This window comes from Apteryx rowi, unplaced genomic scaffold (genome assembly GCF_003343035.1).
Source record: "Apteryx rowi isolate R43461 unplaced genomic scaffold, aptRow1 scaffold_110, whole genome shotgun sequence".
Lineage (NCBI taxonomy): Eukaryota > Metazoa > Chordata > Aves > Apterygiformes > Apterygidae > Apteryx > Apteryx rowi.
This window is the reverse complement of record NW_020447309.1, coordinates 2,022,643-2,042,017: the sequence shown is the minus strand read 5'-3', so window position 1 is coordinate 2,042,017 and position 19,375 is coordinate 2,022,643. Positions and strand designations below refer to the sequence as shown.

The window sequence follows — 19,375 nt, the reverse complement described above, 5'->3', positions numbered from 1 at the left end:
CTATTCTGAAATCCACTTACCAGGACAGTAAGTAATAGGAAGTTTTCAGCAGATTTCCCAATAGTTTCCAAGGTAATGTAGATTACTGAAGCAGAGGAGATTAACACCCTTGTATCTCATGTTGTAGTACCATTAATGGCTCTGAGAGTCCACAGAGAAGCCACGTGACAGGACACAATAAACATTTTCTTACAGAGAGTATTTCCTACTATCCAACTAGACTAAAATAAACAAAAGCGTAATGCAGAGAACAAGCCTTCTGAATGGGATTCACCAATACAAAGACTAAATGACTACTACCAAGATCTGCATAAGAAACTCTTTATAAATAGTGTGGGATGTTCAATTTTTCTTTTCAGGATTAAAACATTTTCCCCGCATAATGAAAGCTATGTTTGCTACGAATTCAAGTACATAAATGATTTCATCTTTCAAAGTGCTAAGGCAAGGAGAGCTACTTGGTGAAAGAAGCAAATGGTAAGCATATGAGATCTTCAATAATAGAACCTACCACCCTTTAAAACGTCTAAAATCAGTTTGCCTAGAGTAATGCTAAGATATCTGGAAAAGGTGAAACAATCCCCAAGGAAAACGATTATTTTTCTAGCAATCCTGGTTTCAGGCTCTCTAGTGTACAAACCCAATCTTTTGAAATGTGGGGATGAAGCCATTTGTGCAGAAAACTAATTTTCAGCTTAAAAAAAAAAAAAAAGCCCCAAAAGTTTGTCACTGCCTTTAAGATCTAAATGTGCTTTGTAACATGAAATGATGCTTCAGGGCAACAAGGGTTATGGCTGACTGTTGTGAATCAGCTCCTCTTGCAGACACAGTCATTGCAGCCTCTCGTCTCACTGTCCCTCCAGATGTCATGGCTGGGTAATGACATGGTTCACATCTGCAGTRGTCATACCCACGTACAGACCTTTTAGTTATTCAGTCAGATTTTATGATTATATCTTATGATTAGGCCAGTCAGGTCTCTAAATCCAATCCCATTTATACAGTATCCTGTTTAGTCTAATGCTAGCAGCCTTCCAGTTTAAAACCAGACGGTCTACCAAACTTCTCAGTTTCAGGGTGACGTACCACTATTTGCCTCACAAGCCTTTCTTCAGTATATTCAGGCATGCAGACCTTGAAGTCTGCAGCACAAACTCCACAGTGACCTCATGACTTTCTGCCTGGCAGCCAAAAATAAAAAAAGAGCAAAGGCTCTGCTTCATGTACTAACCATTCATATGGGCAGCAGCGATGCATACTACAACAGTATGATAAGGACAGGAAGCAATGGTTTCAGTGCTCACAAAGGTGAAAATAATGTTCCAGATCAACTCAAAACATGAATGAAGTCAAACTCTGTCTTTTTTCTGCTTTGAAAAAGAATGACACAGAAGTTTCTCTCAATTTTTAGTATCTTCTCGATGATGACTGTGTTCTTCTGGCTTCTACCTGGAAAACCAGCACAGAACAGCAGACTGCTCTTCAGTCAGTCCTGGCTACTTCCCCAGATAACTCAGTGCATCTCTTAACAGCATTTTATCATTCTCACYATCTCTTAGTCTTTGCTAACACCTTCTTTCCAGCTTGCTGGCAGAGGAAGCCTACCTTCCAGTCCACAGCTTTTTCCCCTCTGACAGGAGCAAGCTGGACAGATTCCTTCTCAGTTAGCCTCTACCATTACTGCAGAAACCCAGTGCCTACCAGCTAAGTTGAAAACTGACGGCCAGTCCCAAGACACCAGTTCCTAAAGACAGACTGCCTGTTAAGAATTTGAAACAAACCCTGGGAAAAGGCAACAAAGAAGCTTCATCCTCTCAGGATCTGAAAAGCTTCAGATTTGCAAAAACAGTTTAGGTAATTTCTGTAATCTGAAATAGTACAAGCTCAAGATATGCCATAGACTCATAAGAAGGAATTTTTAGGTTGCCAATAATTTTGAAAGGTAGGTATAAAAACATTACAGCATATAAAAAGGTTTTATATATTTTTCTAATAGAAGCTGACATGGTATGTTGAAAACTTCAATGGGTTTTAGGTTTTAACTAGAGTTTGTGTTGTGTAACTCAGATTCATTTTTTTTAAATTGAATAGAGAGGCTATTACTAGCTTTTAGTGCCAAATCTTCAATTTTATAGCACTGTGGGAAAAGGAAAATGGAAGTAATATGCAGTCTGCAGTCAAGAAAAAAGTAATTTTACATCTCTCAACCAGACTAATTTGCATTATCATTATTTTTATTATTAGCCTTATTATTAACCCTAGGTAATATTTGGAAAGATCTTCATGTTTATTATGCAATAAACACAGAATTATATAACGGGTCATCACCAGCTTGCATTCTAGCTAAAACATGCCCTTCTAGCAAGAGCAGCATAAGAGGCAGGGTTAAGATTAAAAAAAAAAAAAAAAAAGAACTATTTAAAAAGTGACTCCATTATCTTTTTGAAACCGAAAGACAGAAGAAAAACACAGTAACAATCATTTCACAACCATTATATTTTCAGAATCTCTGACAGAAGCTAAGATTTATTACAAAAAAATGTAAAATTAGATTAAAAGGAGTAGGTATGAATAAAAGAATAAATATCTGGATGGTTAAAAAACACACAACGGTCTCATTGCTTTCTATAATCCTCAAAGAAAAACCAAAAACGGTGTTAACCCTTATGAAAGCTGCCCAGGACAAACTCTGTGGATTATTCAATAAATATATTAAAAAGTATCTTCTCCACTGCATCTTTTATTAACCTGTACCTTAACCAAACATCTATGATACAAACATCCAAACAGTAAGTATAAATAGTTCATCACTTGTTCTCAACTGACAGCAGACAAAACAGTAATTACAACTCCAGGACAGCAATGCATTTGAGGGAACTGATCCCCAGCATCTTTAAGAGGCATACTGTAAAAACGGTTTTCAAGCAGTCATCATATGAACATTTAAAATATATGAATGTATTAGTACAGCCTTCACATATTGAACTAGCTCCTAAAATGATGTAGAAATTCAAAAGACTTGCCTCACTCTAGCCCAGTGAGGATTGAGCTTCATCTTTTCAACATGCAGTTTTAAATACTATTAGCTGTTTAGCAACAATGCATATCCCATAGCTCTCTCTTCTACTCAGAACATGAATACTAGTACTAAAATATAAATAAAGACAAATTTTCAAGGGAGAGATAATGCTTTCCCCCCCCCCCCACTATCATAGCTGGCTTCTAGACACTAAAAGACCTTAATAAAAGGCTCATGTTCCCGAAACCATGTCCTATTTTTCAACAGGATAAGCCTAATAAAAATGTGTTACCTTTCCCCACAAAGTTTGTCTCACTCAATTGAAAATGTGGAAAGGATAAAATGAGCCAGAGTTCATTTTCCCATAAACAATATCAGCAATATCAGCACATGGCTGCATTGTCAAATTTGTCAGGTTTTAATAAGTGTTCTCCCCTTAATATATTGCTGTATCTATCACCTACTACACAGGACCTGTTGACAGGATTCAACCTCCCATATGGGCTACTCAAACAGTGTTGAATCCAGCTCTTAGATTCAGTTTCGAAACTGAAATTGTCACCTCCCACAAACAAGCCAAAGAAGAATAGCTTTCAGACTGCAGTATATTGCTGAATTTAAGTGAGGCACATTCAACTGACATTCAACTTTTATAAATATTGTATGTTCAGCTGGTTGCTGTGTTTGTGTTTGTTATTAGACTATTACTTAACCTCAGTACAGGCTGTGTGAAAGAAAGGAAATCACGCAAACAAATTCGGTGTAAACAGTCATCTACCAAAACACTTTTAGGGAATACAGCAGAACTACTACCTTTAAGGACCTGTCTTTAATCTGATCTACCTCAAAAATAGCTTGCACCACAAAACAGGCCAATACAACCAAATGCAGGAGAGCAGCAAGGGAAATGAGATCAAAGGCATGTTACTGCCAAAAATGAATGTCCCAGAGACTGGGATGTAAGTTTATATTGTACCAATACTCTGTAGCAAATCTGTGTGTAGGTACTCTTGATGCACAGTCAACAGCATTTGACTGAGGTAGCTTACTTACCTATTTATCAAGCATGCAACAGGCTGTAAAGACGCATGTCAGCAGACTGGTCTGTATAAACATATTTTAATGCAGAAGCTCACAGGAGCGAGGGTCCTAACACAACTAAGTCAATGCCATAAGAAAGTAATACTCCATGCCTTCGGATTTTGCTTTAAAACTGTTTCCCCCCCCAAAAAAAAACCCAAACATATTTGCTCTGATCACTAAATAACAAGCATTCCTATTTTGATATTCTTTCATCACTCACTGTATACTAGTGGCCAACCAAAGGAAAATAATAAAGGTGCCGAAGTTTCTTCAAATCTGCATGAACACTATGAAGCTCAGTCTTTTTGGACCAAAAGATTTTTTCCACTCAAAACGTACTGCAAACCAACATACACTTTTAACAAGCTTTTAAGTGCCAAGTTTGTAAGTGTATTCATATGACTCTGAAGGCCAGTTCTGTACTGTGGTAACAGGCAATGAGAGACAGACCAAGGACCTTGATGGATGTAACTGAAGGATGTTCAGAACTCTTTGAGTGGGGGGGGGGAACAAGAACAAACAAACCAGGGTTGAAGACCCAATATAACTCGCACGGAAATCAGAAAAAGGAAGTGCAGCTTGTCCTGTTAGGACTAGAATTCTAGAATCTATTAACTCTGCATTTTCTGTTTCTGCCTCCAATTCAGCCTTTTATTATCACATTCCACTCCACCTCCTCATTTATAAAATTGGACAAATCAATTACCTTGCACTGCTCACAAAAGAAAACAACTAAAAGTTCCTGCATACTTCCAAATACCCAGTTCATTTTTAAGTCTTCGACACAATGCTGCTGAAGAGTAAATGTACCATTTATGTGTTTGAGGATAAGGAGTTTCTTTGGGGGGGGGGGGGAAACGCCTGATGACTGAGTTGAATGGCTAAAACAAATCTTTTAATGCATATTTGTTCTACAGTTTTTATTTAAAGCACAACAATGCTGTCCTTAAGTTATAGATAGAACACATAAATAAGTTTACATACGCATCAGATGAAAGATCCCATCACAGGCGTTAATATGAGACAAAAAGGAATTTCCTAAGCCTTGGCCAGTATGGGCTCCTTTCACAAGGCCAGCAATATCCACTACATTCAGAAAGGCTGGAATTTTGCTGAAAGATAAAAATTAAAAGATTCCATTACTGAAGGATATCATCCAAAGCTTTTGGCACAGAAATAAATCTAGAACCTGAAAATGACATTTCTTTCTTTCTAGACTGTTATACATGACAACAATAGTTTTCTTTCTCATTTAACTTGCAATGTATAAAAAACCCACAAGATTTCTCCCCCTGCTCCAAGCAAAACATCACCCATTCTTTATTTTCTGGCATTAATAATGCGAAAAAACAAACAAACAAACAAGAGAATGCACACACAATAGTTTCTACAATGTGGAATCATACTGACATCCATATGAATCAACCACCACGCCTGGAATTCTGAGGCATAAAATACGAGTCACCTGTAATGAGTGGTTTTCATAGTACCAAAGGGATAAGGCATAAGCAGTCTTCACAAGTAATTGCTAATACAGGACAGCAAAATTCAAATTTCAAAGCGTTTTAGCAGTGGCTAACCATTATGTCTATATTATGCGTAAGACCAACACCACATAAATCCTTTTTTTTTTTTTTTTCCTGCTCTGCCTTAGTTATTTCTTAATTCTCCACCCAGTCACCTCTCAGGTTCTCTTCCCAAACCCCAGGTTCATTCATGGCTTACCTACAAAGCCCCAAACTCCCTCTCAACCCAAATTTCTCACCCCATTTTCCTCATGATTTCTAGCTCCACAAGCTTTTGTAATATATATCCCAAATCTCACCATTCCAGTCTCTTCCTATTCAAAGGCACGGTGGCCAACTTCTTTCAATACACATTTTTTGGCTATAATAAACATATAAAACATTATTTTTTCTGACTAACCTTAAAAAAATATATATGTATTTAGTGGGGGTTGTTTGTTTTAAGAATTCACCTTGGGGTCTACAGTTCTTGCAGTATGTTTTTTAAAAGCCTGAAACATCAAACAAGGATAGGAGTTTTAGGTGTTTTTCTCTTCCTTTTCGAGAAATTGCTGTTTCTCCAATAAACTAAAGCATCATCATGAATTATTTTTTAAGATTCAAATGAGTATGAAAATGAAAAAAAGACTGCTACCTTCATCTCTAAGATTACTGTTTACTTCAGTAAGTGACGCTTGTCAGAAGTCTAGGGCATTTTTAAACAACATTGATTAAAACTATAGTTACGGTTATACAAGCATTTTTAACAAAGCAGAAAACTAGTTTAGATGAAGTTGATAAGTTTTTTAATGGAAACAGAGCTGTGATATTCTACATCATAGCTAACAGTACGCAGCACAGCTAACAGATTAGCAAATTTGGCTACGGGACATTTTATATAGCAACCACAGAATAGTTATGAAGTTCAAATTAGCTAACAAAAAATGGGGGGGGGGGGAAGCTTTCACAGCTCTGGCAAATGAGTACAGCAATACATAAGCAGCAAGCCAGCAAGTCTTTTGTTGACTACAGATTCTTAGCCGCTTTGAAATGAGTGAATAATTCAATGGGCATTAGTCTATCAGGTATATATTAAACAAAATTACTTCTGAAAATCCCACTGAGTGAGAAAAAAAATCCTAAAATTTGGTGATAATCTGTTGACTAAAAGCGCATTTAACACCGTAAAGGGTGGTAAAGACAGAACCATACAAACAATGCTGATTCATCACTCACAAAACACCAGAAACAGCAGACCACAGTCATCAAGATCTTCCAACTCAATGGCTTCACAAAAGAAAGGAGCTTTATTTCATTTCCAAACACTTGAACTTATCACAATTATATTTCATTAACACTATTCTAAGATTTATAGAACAGTTCACTATTCTACTGACAATATGCACAACAGAAAACACTCAAATCCACAGTTTTAATAATGATGATGAAAAGGGTCTCACTTCAAGCTACAGCTAAGAAGTCTGTGTAAGCAGACAGTGCCAGTTTGCCAAGCAGTGGAAAGATTTCTTTCACAGCAAACGTTCTTCAGGACAAGATTCAAACCTAAAGATACAAGCTCTGGGGTCTACCTTAAGATGTTTTCATCAAAGATCTCCAGTCACAACCATTGCAGCACTGCTCATAGATGGAAGCAACCACATAGGTGTGAATGAGTGCTAGCCATGACCAGCCTGTCAGCTTTATGCCTTCTCCAAACACCGTTAGACTTCTGAAGTCTTTATTACTTAACAGCCAAAAGGAGCTTTATCTTCACTAGTGCAACAGTCTGCTGATAAATGCGTTTAGTCTGAATTTGCATGACTGCTGTCAAATCTGTAACAGCAGAAGCCTCCCCCAGCATCATTCCATTTACCTCCTTGTTGCAGCAGTACACACTGTGACTGCAAATTAGAGAACAATAACATAAGGCCAGCAAGTGCGAAGATGCAATTCACAACGCTGCCATTTTTTGTAGAGAATTTTTTCCCAGGTGTCCCTAATGTCAGTACGGAAGTAACAACTCTGGACACTTATCCTCAGTAACCTTGATATCCCTTGAAGTCTCTTCACTCTCTTTTTCTCCCTTTCTCCCATTCCACCTGGGTCTTACATGGTAGAGGCAGAAAAGGGAAATCAAAAGTTAAATTTCCACACTGAGGTACATCTCACAGACTTGTAGACTCCTCCCGATTTGTTTGCTATCTGTCACAATAACCCAAAAAATAAGAAACAAGTATTCACACCATTTTGACTAAGTTTCTACAAAATTACTCTTACCCTCCCCGATAGGGTTTTTGCCAAAACAGTTTTACCGTAAAGTACAGTCACCTAGAGTAAAAGCTATTGACGTCAGTGCTGCTCAGTACTCTTTTCAAATCAGAATCCAGTAACTAGAAATTTTTGGCTCTCACTGCATCATTTGAAGTTTTGCTTCTGCTCTGGTAGTTCTAGATTAGTTTGCTCCATGAGCAAGTTTTTGCTACAACTTACAGCTTCTTTGGATTTAGCTAGCAGCATTATTTTTCTCTTCCTGCCTGAAACCCATTTCTCATTTTAGCAGAACGAGCTCCACACAGTAGGCTGCTGCCCAATATTTCTATTACAAAATAAACAAACAAAAAACCAAACAGGAAACTACCCTTCTTGTCTTATCCTTGTGCCTGGTAATGCAGCTCTGGCCCAGAAGGAAAAAGCTGTAGTAAAGGAAATGATTGATATATATATATATCTATATATATATATATATATATATATATATCGTTATCTCTGTTCAGAACAACAGGTGGAACTAGACAACAGTTCCCAAAGCTTTTTAGAGCTACCCCATTTCCATTAAACTGCAGATAACACAACCTATGTAGTTTAATAGTAGCAGACTCGCAGACCCACTTAAAATGAACTCCCTAGTTTGGGAAAAGACAATCCAGCACAAGCTATCCTAGTATGTCACATTAGTATTTCTGGAAGGATGACAACCTCAAATCAAGAGCTGTTATCCTGTTTTTGTTTTCAATCTTGCTCCCGCACTTCAAGAAAAACAATTTTTCAAACTAATTTCACAATACAAGATCTGGACAAAATCTTTYTCCTTACCAAGGTGAAGTTCAAAGCATCACTGAACTTGTCAGGTGCAACGAATTAGGAACTTAATGACATTTCATGTCATTAACACCTTTGTGATGCGCTTACAAACAAGAAAGAATACAACACAATACTCGGAGTGAATTTAGAAAATATGCAAGAAGATATTTACAAAATAGCATGAGCTACTTAAATCAAGGTCACATAACATGTTGGCTTTTAGCTTTAAACTTCACTAGGCCTATGAAAACAAGGGCGCACCCTTGGAAACACTGCAATGTCATGTGGTGTAACTTAATGCTGTTTAATGCAGTAGAGAGAACAGGAATATAAATACACTCCAAAGTAAACTAACTTTGAAAGCTTTATATTTTTATTCCACTATAGCGTTCTTGGCAAATTCTATCAATAAAATATTCTTTCTAGTTACCAGTACACAAATTCAGATGGAAACAGCAAGTCAGTATTTTTAAGCTTAATGCACTACAAAGAATAGTGCACATTCTGAAGACAGAATCAAATTAATAACTCCATTAATGCACTAACCCTAATAATTCTTTTCACTGTGACACAGGACTGCAGAGCTAATGCATACCTCAAAAGAAACAGCAACAACTTGCCAGTTTAGTATTTGTCAAAAAGCAAGGAATTCTAACACTTCTAAGTCACCAGCAATATAGAAAAATGCCACTTTTTAAAGCATTGTCATTTTAAACTATGTTAAGAAAAACAAAGGTGGCACTAGAAACRTTCTCTTTTTATGCTCCCCTCTAATCACTCCAGTATGATTAACTTCCTGGCCAGCCATCACAAGAATTCACACTTTCACTACAAAGATGCCACGTTACAGTAAGGCAGATACCTTCATATGCAGATAGGTCACTCTATCACCAGAATCAACCTTATTTGCTAGACAATGGATGCAACGCCCCAGCATATTTATTTCACAATTGACTAATATAAGCAAGAGACCTTTGAAAACTTGGTATCCGGCTTTCCAGGATGTTTTCTCATCTTCATTTTGGGTATCACAAAGCTAACACTCCAAGCAAAGTAACATCATCATCATTGTTGGCAGCCACAGTTTTCTATGCCTAAGTCTCTTTATTTCATCATAGAAAGATGAACACAGAGAAAAAGGCATAAAACTATTCAGAATTACCTATGCTCTCAAGTACAAAAAGTAAATATTACAAAATTAAGTAAACAGAAAACACTGCAAAGAAAAGAAGTTCTTTATATAGGAAGTGCATTTTAGTTCTTTTAAATGCAGAAAACTCAACTGGATTGTTCTCCCCCCCCCCCTTTAAATAGATTAATTTCCATTTCTTAAGATTCGTTAGTCAGCATTAGCATAATGTCACTGAGCCTCAAATGATCATCAGGAACAGGTGGCATCAACTGATCATTTGTACAAATCAATGCAATACCAGTCTACCATAAAGTATGTCACAGTAATTTATAATTTGAAATGGATTACTAAATCCAGACCTAGCTCTGTATTTTAGGCACAAGTATAATCCTTGAAAAAGTATTTCTTCACCACTTAGAAATACAGTATTTTTGTGTCAGCACACTATCTTCATTGTACAAGCTACTGTGCAACCAAGAATGCAAGATGCACTGGGCCAAAGAAAGTACAATTTTGTAGCCTAATGGTTAGGGTATTTATTCAGGAACAAGAACCTTAGCTTCTCATCCCCGCTCCAAAGGTTTATGCATTTTACACGGAAATTTTTTTCTCACCAACTTTGTTTTCCTTTTTTTATCCAAAGCAGAGTTATTTAAACAGGCAAGATGAGGAGTTTCTTTACCACAAAAGCTGTGTTTTCAGTACAGCAGTAGTTTAGGACAGTCTCTCAGGAAAGGTTTCCCACACCCTAAGCAAGCTTTACTTTCTAATCCAAGGCATAAAGAGATTCAAGGGACCACCACTTTCTTCCACTGCTTTTTAAAACTAGTGTTCCCTGCTCAGCATTTGAAATAAAAGTTAAGGAGACTGACAGTGTAACCTGAGCAAATCATAGTCACTTTAAGGGCTGCAAGGAAGTACCATCTCCTCAGCATTTCATATTAAGTAGCATATACCCAAGTCTAAATTCCCCAAAATCAGACATGCCAGTGCCCAGGCACCTGCTTCCACAGTTACCTTCTTTCACAAAGATGATCCTATACACGCAAATACAGTATATGCACAATAAATTGCAAGTACATTTGTTCCAAAATTGGGGGGAGGGGGGGAAGGGCATACATTTCTTTCTCAATTTCCACAAGTAATTGTTCAGTACAACTATTTGTTTAGTTAAGTAACCTTGCCTGCAGCATACACCTAGCGCACTGACCTCAGATTGAAGCATTATAATCAAAAGTCTATTTCTCTCCCTGGGCTTTTCATTCTTCTAGATTTCTGCAGCCTTTTTTTTCCAATATGAACAATAGCTCTGTAATTTCTCTGTAGCATTTATTATGGTTTACTGAAATCTCACATCCCCCAGCAGACACTGGAAGCCCATCTGAAAGCTTCAACTAAGTTCAAAATACAGCAGTTTTCCAGTAAGCCAGGCTGAATAATCCTTGTAACACTCTTGCTTTGCACTTATTTCTTGAGCAGTTCTCTCGAACATTTCTCTTGATTCAAATTCTATCTGATCTTGGGTCCCACATACCAAAAAAGGCCAAATCGCTCTATAAGTGGCCATACCAGTTCTTCAGTTTTAGGAAAGTGTACAGCTCCCCCTTCCTCTTTGGTAAAAGCCAAATGTGTTACTCATCTCCTGGTTCCAGCACAGGTTCTTCTGCCTTAAAGCTTTTATTTGAAATCTGTTAGCAGACAGAAACCTTTCTTCATCCCTTCACAAGATTTTATATACTTCAAGCAGGAGTTGCCTGTTAAGACTTCACAAATTGCATGAAATAAAAGGTGCATTTATTTTGTGAGTTATTAGTCATACTCACAGCCAAGTAAGGAAAAAGTTAATTGCCATTTTTAGCAACATAAAAAGAGAATTGATTTATATTATGACTGCTTCTTAGAAAGCCATTCAATTCTGAGTCTTTCCTCACCACTATTTTTGGCTTGGCTCCAGACTTCAGTCTCTCCTCCTTTCAGGAGATAGTACACCCTACTACTGCTTCTGCAGTCTACCTTGCAAACAATTTAGACTGATGGAAGCAAAAGATCCCACAGAGTAATTAAAGGACTCTCCTTCCGAAAAACTGGGTACTGCATTCTGTGCACCCCTGGTCATTTCTATGCAGCAAGAACTTCATGAGAACTATTTTCTCCATGGTGCTGACAAATAAGGCTTGAATCCAATAGCACATGAAACAGAAATGAAAAGGTTGGTAATTAAATTTCATTTATGTGAGCTATAAAAAGGTAAAAGACTCTATGCGAATTGAGACACATATTCAGTTGTACTATGCATATTAGATACCTATATTCTTAAGCTACTCAGTTTTTACAGCAACAAAATACATCTAAAAGAATTAAGTCTGCCTTCTCCCACCAGGAGAAAAGATAGCTTGAGTTACCACTACTTAAGGTCTTTCATTCACTGCCGGAATATTCACTTGTAATGCCAGAACACAAGCATCATGTACAAGCTCATTTACACTGGCCCAGGAACTAAAGAGTAATCAAATGCAATAACACTAAAGAAAGAAGTGCACTAATAACAGGATATACTTGCCAGTTGTCAATTTTTAGGCCAGAAATTTTCTGTAAAAAAAAAAAAGAGATTCAGATGCTGATACACCAGTGTTACATCCAGTTAAGTTATTCATGTTTCAGTATGAAATTACAGGTGAAGTTTTAATTTACACAAATGCCATCTTCAAACCTAGAGTAAGGTTTTTCAGAATACCCCCATACGATGTCATTCAGAATCCCACTGCTGATTTAGTTTCTAAGAAGCAATTTTAGAAAGCTTCATTCCAAACCTTCCTAGTGACTGATCATCATTTTTACTTAAACTTTATCAAGTAACCTAAGCACATTATCATACAATAAATTTAAGAGAAATTTTATTTAATATTACACAGACCTTTTATGACCTAGACAACAGTGAAGTCACTGCTCAAATTTAGTTCAGTAACCACCACCTGAGCACTCAATGTTACTGAATGCATGAATTTTAACAATTTACAATGCAATAGAATGAACCAAAGCAATTTGTTGACGAAAAGGACAGAGCCACTGAACTATGCTGGAGAGCGGTAGAACTGAAGAGGGGTAGTTGCACCTTATATATTATTCCCCTGTGACATAACTAGGATTGCTTTAAAATTTTAAGTTTGGAAAGGACATCAAAGATAGATTAAAAACAGTCCAAGTGAAACATTTGTGTTCACAATAAGCATTGTATTTTGTGAAAAAGTAGGTACAAGACAATGCATCTGCTTACAGGTGCAAACAAATTGGGAGTTAAACTGATATTGTTAACTTGAAAAAGGATGGACCAAACCACAGTCAGGAATGAGTAAAACGTAAGTAATTTGACTTGATTTTAATGAAAGCAGGAAGCAGAAACCTAGACTTTAAATCTCTTTTTGTTTTGAATGTGTTTTCATACAGGTTAATTCTTATCAGTCAATACAGCCCTTCAGTTTTAACTATTTGCAATTAAAATATGGCTTAGACTAACTGACATTGTTTCTACCTGAATGTTTCTTCTAGTTTATCATATAGTGTAAATAAAGAAGAAAGAATCAAAATAATTGGGGGGTGGGGGGGCGCACAGACAATAACAAAACAAAACAGTTTTTTTTCCACTCAAAACCATTCTGAAGCCCCAAGCCCAGTATGATCACTGGGGCACATTTACTGGTCAGGCATAGCACTCTACAACTGTGGTAGCAGGCAGAATCCTACAGCCAAGCACTGCAAGGTGGATATACTCAGAGGCTTTCAAGTTATTTGCAAGCTAGGACACAAATCATTCGGTCCTCAGGTCAGCATTTTGACGTATTTATACTAGAAAACAGTTTTACCTTTAAGTTGATTAAGCAGCATCTTAATGAAATTGGGAACAAAAAATGTACAAAAATAGTTTTATTAAAACTTTTAAGTTACTGTAATTTCTTTAGGTGTGCTACACACAAAGTTCCTTTTCTTGTTTAAGAAACCCACCACTTCTAAACACAAGATGTCCCAATTAAATATATTAACTGCAGTTAACAGATCAATTTTTTCTGGCTTTCAAGTCCTAATTTTCAAGGCAGGAACTACCTGCAGAGATGAAAAGCACCTCTTTTCCATTTTAGAATTAGTAGACCTCATCCTCTCCTACATGTAGTAGATTGATAGATCAGGAAAAAATATATATATTGCTGCTTTAGTTCCTGCCCAAGTGAACTAGTCCAAAGAAAAGTTTCAGTTTAGCAATTGGAATATAATTCAATCCATCTTTGTCTGAAAATACTCATATTGGGGGAAGAGGGAAAGGAGGAGAACAAAATAAAAAGCAAACAGCCTTTCCTTTCTAAAAAGCTAATGCTGACATAATGTAAGCAAATAAGAGTTTTCACTGAGCATTGCATAAAATTTAAAAGAAACAAACTAGTACTTTAACCATTTAATTAATTTAAATTAGTAACAGAATATAAACTAAAATCTTAACATAAATTCAGATTTTTTTAAAATATTAAGCTCTCTGTGTCTCCTCTTCCCCCCCCCCCACTTCCCCCAATTTTATTCACACCAGAAAGCAAGCAGTAGGCAACATTAAAGCTTAAGGAGACTTGTTCACCTAGTTCATTTGGCAGCAACATAACCTATAACAGCTTTTTCTAGTAGGTTTTGGATCCCACCTTCTGCATACAGTTAATATCACTGAACTAATTTATTGTAAACAGTCATAAACATCATCCATTGCTGCAGAAGGAAGGAAGCACAGGTTACAAGTTCAGGCAGCGTACCTTAGTCTATGAGGTACAGCTTTACCTTCATGTGAAAGTTGTTGATTTCACTCACAAGCACTTAAATTCTCAATTAGGTAATACCAGCCAGCTTTCCGTGCGAGCTAGCAAATAACTGTACACAGTCCCATCCAAGGTGATGCTTCCTTCTTGTGGAGACGGGAATAGATCTTCAAGCAACAAATGCTACCTGAAGAACAGTTCCCACTTTACGGTCCATCTCTCCGTAGCAGCAGCAGTCTCGGCTCAGTGGGACAGACCCAGGCCCTCTCTTCCCTTCCCTTCCCTCACCCACAGCAGGCCGGCAGGAACAGGCAGGCGAGTTTAACACATCCACTACTGCTCCGAAAAGGTGCTATTCACACTGAGTGAAGAGACTCTCGGGAATGTTGGACCCTGCCCTTCAAGACTGTATCACTTTGGCCTGTCATGTGTTATTTTAGTTATGACACAGGCCTTTCATTTTTTTCTACCATACTGAAGTTCTGTCATGACTAAGAAGTTGTAACGTATGGGAAATAAAAACCTGAATGCTTTAGATTTTACAAGACAAAAACTTGAGGCCAAAAGGACAGACAAGAGTCTAATTAAAAGAGAACTCACAATGTTTATACAGAATTTCTACATGCAGAGATTGATTACTTTAACCAGCCCAAACACAAGTAGAAAATTAATACAGAATGTATTACATAGAGAACAAAATCCAGACTATTCAAGAGAAATTAAATAAATTACAATTCAGTTATATATCTTCATGACCATAGCCTTTTTTTCCTGAGTTATTCTCAACCAGATAAGCATTGACAGTCCAAGAACTGTTATCTCTATCTACTATGCTACTGAGTTATTATTGCTTTATTACTGTTATACCGAAATATTAAAAAGATATAAACAGAATAACTGAACTGTAAAATTCATAGGAGCTACACCTACCCACTAATCCCCATATCCATTGATTTTTAAGTAACAGACACTTTCATAAAAAACAAATCAGAAGTCTGTTCAAATGAAAGCTGATTTATTATTTATATCCAGCTTATTATCCAGTAACAGTAGTCAGTAATATTTATGGGTGATTTATTTCCCCCCCCCAGAGAGCACACAAAAGTATTTGCAATTTTAGCATTCCTTGTAAGGATAGATGACAACATAGGAGGGGAAAAATGGAGCTGCTAATTTCTTTGTCACTTCAACTATTAATTTTAGAAGTAGCCAGTCACAGCTAAACACGAGAACAAAAAGAAACTGTTTACATGGCCACAGCAGTGATAACACTACAATTTAGAACAGATTTGTTAAGATAACAAAATTTGAAAGCCATGTCATTATTTCTGCACAGTCAAGAGCCCAGAAGTTTTGTCTAAAATTCAGCGGAGCTTTATTTTATTAACTAGTACAGTAACAAGTATGCTCAATACTCATTTGAAAAGGAAGAATAAGGTTACTTGTTATAACAATCCACCTAAACAAACAGCTCCATATTAATACATTTTCCAGTATTTAAAAAAAGCACACACAAACTACAGATAGCAGCAACTTGTTTTGGACCTGAAAATTAAGCTAACAAATAGATTTGTGGTCAGTAGTTAAACAATCCTTTTTAACTCTGTGTGTGATCTGGCTCTAAAATTGACACCCAAGAGTTGAACAAAAACAGGCACGCATGCTAATTTGTTCTACAATTTATATACTTCACTTTATTCGGAATTTGTCTGAAAGTAACTGCAAACTGAAATTTCAATTAACAAGTACCTATTTTGGTTTCTTGATTTCTGAAAGCATCTTAAGTTTTGCTCTTCAARCAGACATCCAATTCCCACACTGAACAGAGAGTAGATTATGGAAATAGTCAATAGCAGAAAGCAATGATATGACAAAATTGATACACTCATAGAATAAGGAAGAACAAGCAGAGACAGATCAAAGGAGTATCATTGAATATATCAGGTAACAAATAGCAAAGCCTATAAAAAGGAGAGAAAAAGCCATGGGGAAAAAAAGCTGTCCATAAAGCTTACTGCCCAAAGATTGAGGCTGAACAGAATTTAAGTTGACAGATGTTTGTCTGGCTACTTAGAGCATATATAGCATTCTGAACAACATAAAACAGGATGAAAGTTTAACAAATGAGTGTCCTCGCTGCACAAGTTACATATATCCATTACTGCTCATTTTCCAAGTTTCTTCAGATGATCCTCCAAATCACCTGGGAGTCACTAGCTTCAAAGACAGAACACCAAGCAATGAATGGTGCTAAGCAATGACTAGATTCCTAATACTTATACCACAATGATCATATGAAAAAAAGAAAGGTACATTCCAGGTGGTTATATGCATCACTTCATATTCAAAAAGAAACTTCAGTAGAAGCTAATTAAAGACATTATATTTACATTAAATATTACAAAAACTTTGGGCTCAGTAATACTACTTCAACTGATTAACAGAAGGAAAACGTTAAGAACTTGAGTTACCTTGGAGGTTTGTGGTACTGGCATAGAAAGTCAAATCTGTCATCTGGCACAGGTACTCGACTCTCATTTGGATCAATAGTACAGAAAGGAAAGTTTTCTGCCGCCGCTTGACTCTTTGTTAAGACATTGAAAAATGTGGATTTCCTATAAAAAAAATACATACCTTCTTAAGTAAGTTCCAGTAAGAAGCATTTAGAAGCAATGGATTAAAATGCATCTTATCCCAACCCAAATGCAAGACCGAACTCTCCCTTTCCTCTATGGGCAGTAAGCAATACCTTTTTTTTTTTTTTTTTTTTTTAAGTACAAAACATTTGCAAACACACATACTGAACAACCTACTGAAACTTAAAAAAAGCTGATGTTTACCTCTTTCTGCCCTAAGTGACTACATTGCACATTTCAGTCAGCAAAGAGGTTTAAGTTAAAAGCAAAGCACAGATCCACTAGCGACTACTCATTTGCCTTAAGTGCAAAGTAAAAAACTAATAAGGAAGCCTGGCATTCAACTTATTTTGAGTGAACTAGTTTTCAGAGAAAAATTAGAATCTGAAAACTCACCAGCCCTTTCTACAACTATATTGTTTCTTCAGTGTTATTTAGGAATTAAAATAATTACAGTATATAAGCAATAAAAGTCAACAAGAGATACAGTTCTATCTTACCAGACATTTTTCATCATGCATGTTAAACACCAATGAAAGAACCACAAGTGGCATCAGAAAAAAAAAGAACATTTTCACTTAAACCAAGTAGCAGATTATTTTGTTAGTTTGCATTTRATTAAAAAAGGCAATTCTTGAGTTAAGAAAGTTCTTAATCAAGTCCTGAATTTTCTAACAACAACATTCTGTTTTATTTCTTCAGTTTCACATAACTGCTTGGCCACTAGAAAAAAACCTGAAGGTTGCCCTGCATACAGCCAACATACTCAACAGTCAGTCACAGTTTTCTTTGAAAGCTGTAACATCCATCAACAGTCTAAAAAAGATACTGCTTTTTTCATATGAAAACCATGAACCTATGACTGTTAGAAATAACTGCCAATGTTATTTTTCCGCATTTACTTCACATGTTAGACAATGTTATTGCTAATTACTTTCTTTCTGCTGTACAGCTTTCCTAGGCTATAAAAAATAAAATAGACAATAATGAGAAGATAAGACAGCAGTCCTTATGCCTCAGACAGGTTCAAAGAGTTCCTTCTGAGGTTATTTTTAGAAGAAAAAGGACTAAGTTTTAAGTAGGCAGAGCTCTCAAAAAGCTGTCAGAATGTTCACCAAAATTTAAAAACTGATAACAGTACTTAATAAAGTGCTTTTTTGACTTCAGTAAAGAAGGAAAAGCAAATGTATTTTCTGTAATTTTAAAGTTATTTCCCCCTTTTCCTCCAGTTTTCCAGTGTGCGTGGTACAAGGATTTAAAGTTTGAGAACACCAAGAAATTTTTTTTAATAAATATGATGCATAAGTTATTACCAATCATTTCACATAGGCATACCCCAGGTTTTATTAACCTGTATAAGTGTCTGGTATATAGCCCCTTTGAAGAGCCATAAAGAACTACAGATGAGAAGCATGACAGTGAACTACTATTCGTCTTCCTATCCTCTATCTCCCAAGCTGTAACTTAAATTGATTTTTTCAGGAACTCTCAGAAAGTTTCAAGAAGGGAAGTCCCTTCCACTGCTAATGACAACTGTGGTATCATTAACCCCTCCCCTCCCCGTGCATATAGTCTTCTCCAAAAATAAAATAGAAAGGCCTAATATTTTATAATGTTCAACCACTATTAAAACAAGATTTTCATTTTCACTATCATTCTGTGCAGACGCTTAGATAACACCTTTGCAGCACTCTAGCGTTTCACATTCTTCCACCTATAAGTAGTTCAAGCTAAAAACCCAAGTCCGTCACTGAACAAAGAGAGTTTATGCCCCGTTTCGGTGCGTACCTGGGCACCGACACCCTAACCTGGCACTAAGCCCGGCTGGAGGAGCCGCTCACACCAGGGCCGGGCCGGGCCGGCGCGGGGCCAAGGCCGCCCGCAGCCCCGGGCGGCGGCAGAGCCCCTCCACCACCTACCCGACGTTTGGCAGCCCGACGATCCCGATCTTCAGGGACGTCCCAAATCTTCCGATAATCGGGTGCGACTTAACCCCATCACCTCCCTTTTTCGGGGGCATCTGAAACCACAGAGCAGAGCACGTTAACGCCGCCGGGCGAGCCCCCTTCCTTCCTCCCGCCCGGCCCGGCAGCTCCGCCGCGCCCCGACCGCGCCGCCGCCCCCCCGGC

At 37.1% G+C, this 19,375-nt stretch overlaps 1 protein-coding gene across 3 annotated transcripts in view; it reads right to left on the bottom strand.

Annotated features, from left to right (window-relative positions):
• The window catches only part of OLA1 (Obg like ATPase 1), a 110,926-nt gene extending 91,650 nt beyond the window's left edge, over positions 1–19,276 (bottom strand). Inside the window, exons 1-3 of one of the 3 annotated variants that reach the window (XM_026075550.1) lie at positions 19,166–19,276; positions 17,082–17,225; positions 5,087–5,214 (exon numbers count right to left, since the gene is read on the bottom strand). In XM_026075550.1, coding sequence (XP_025931335.1) covers positions 5,087–5,214; positions 17,082–17,225; positions 19,166–19,266 — 373 coding nt within the window. In that variant the 5' untranslated portion in view covers positions 19,267–19,276. Of the gene's footprint in view, positions 1–5,086; positions 5,215–12,380; positions 12,410–17,081; positions 17,226–19,165 lie in introns of those variants that run through there. The other 2 variants (XM_026075557.1, XM_026075566.1) reach the window with 2 other exon arrangements.
• Between the last annotated feature and the right edge of the window lie 99 nt (positions 19,277–19,375).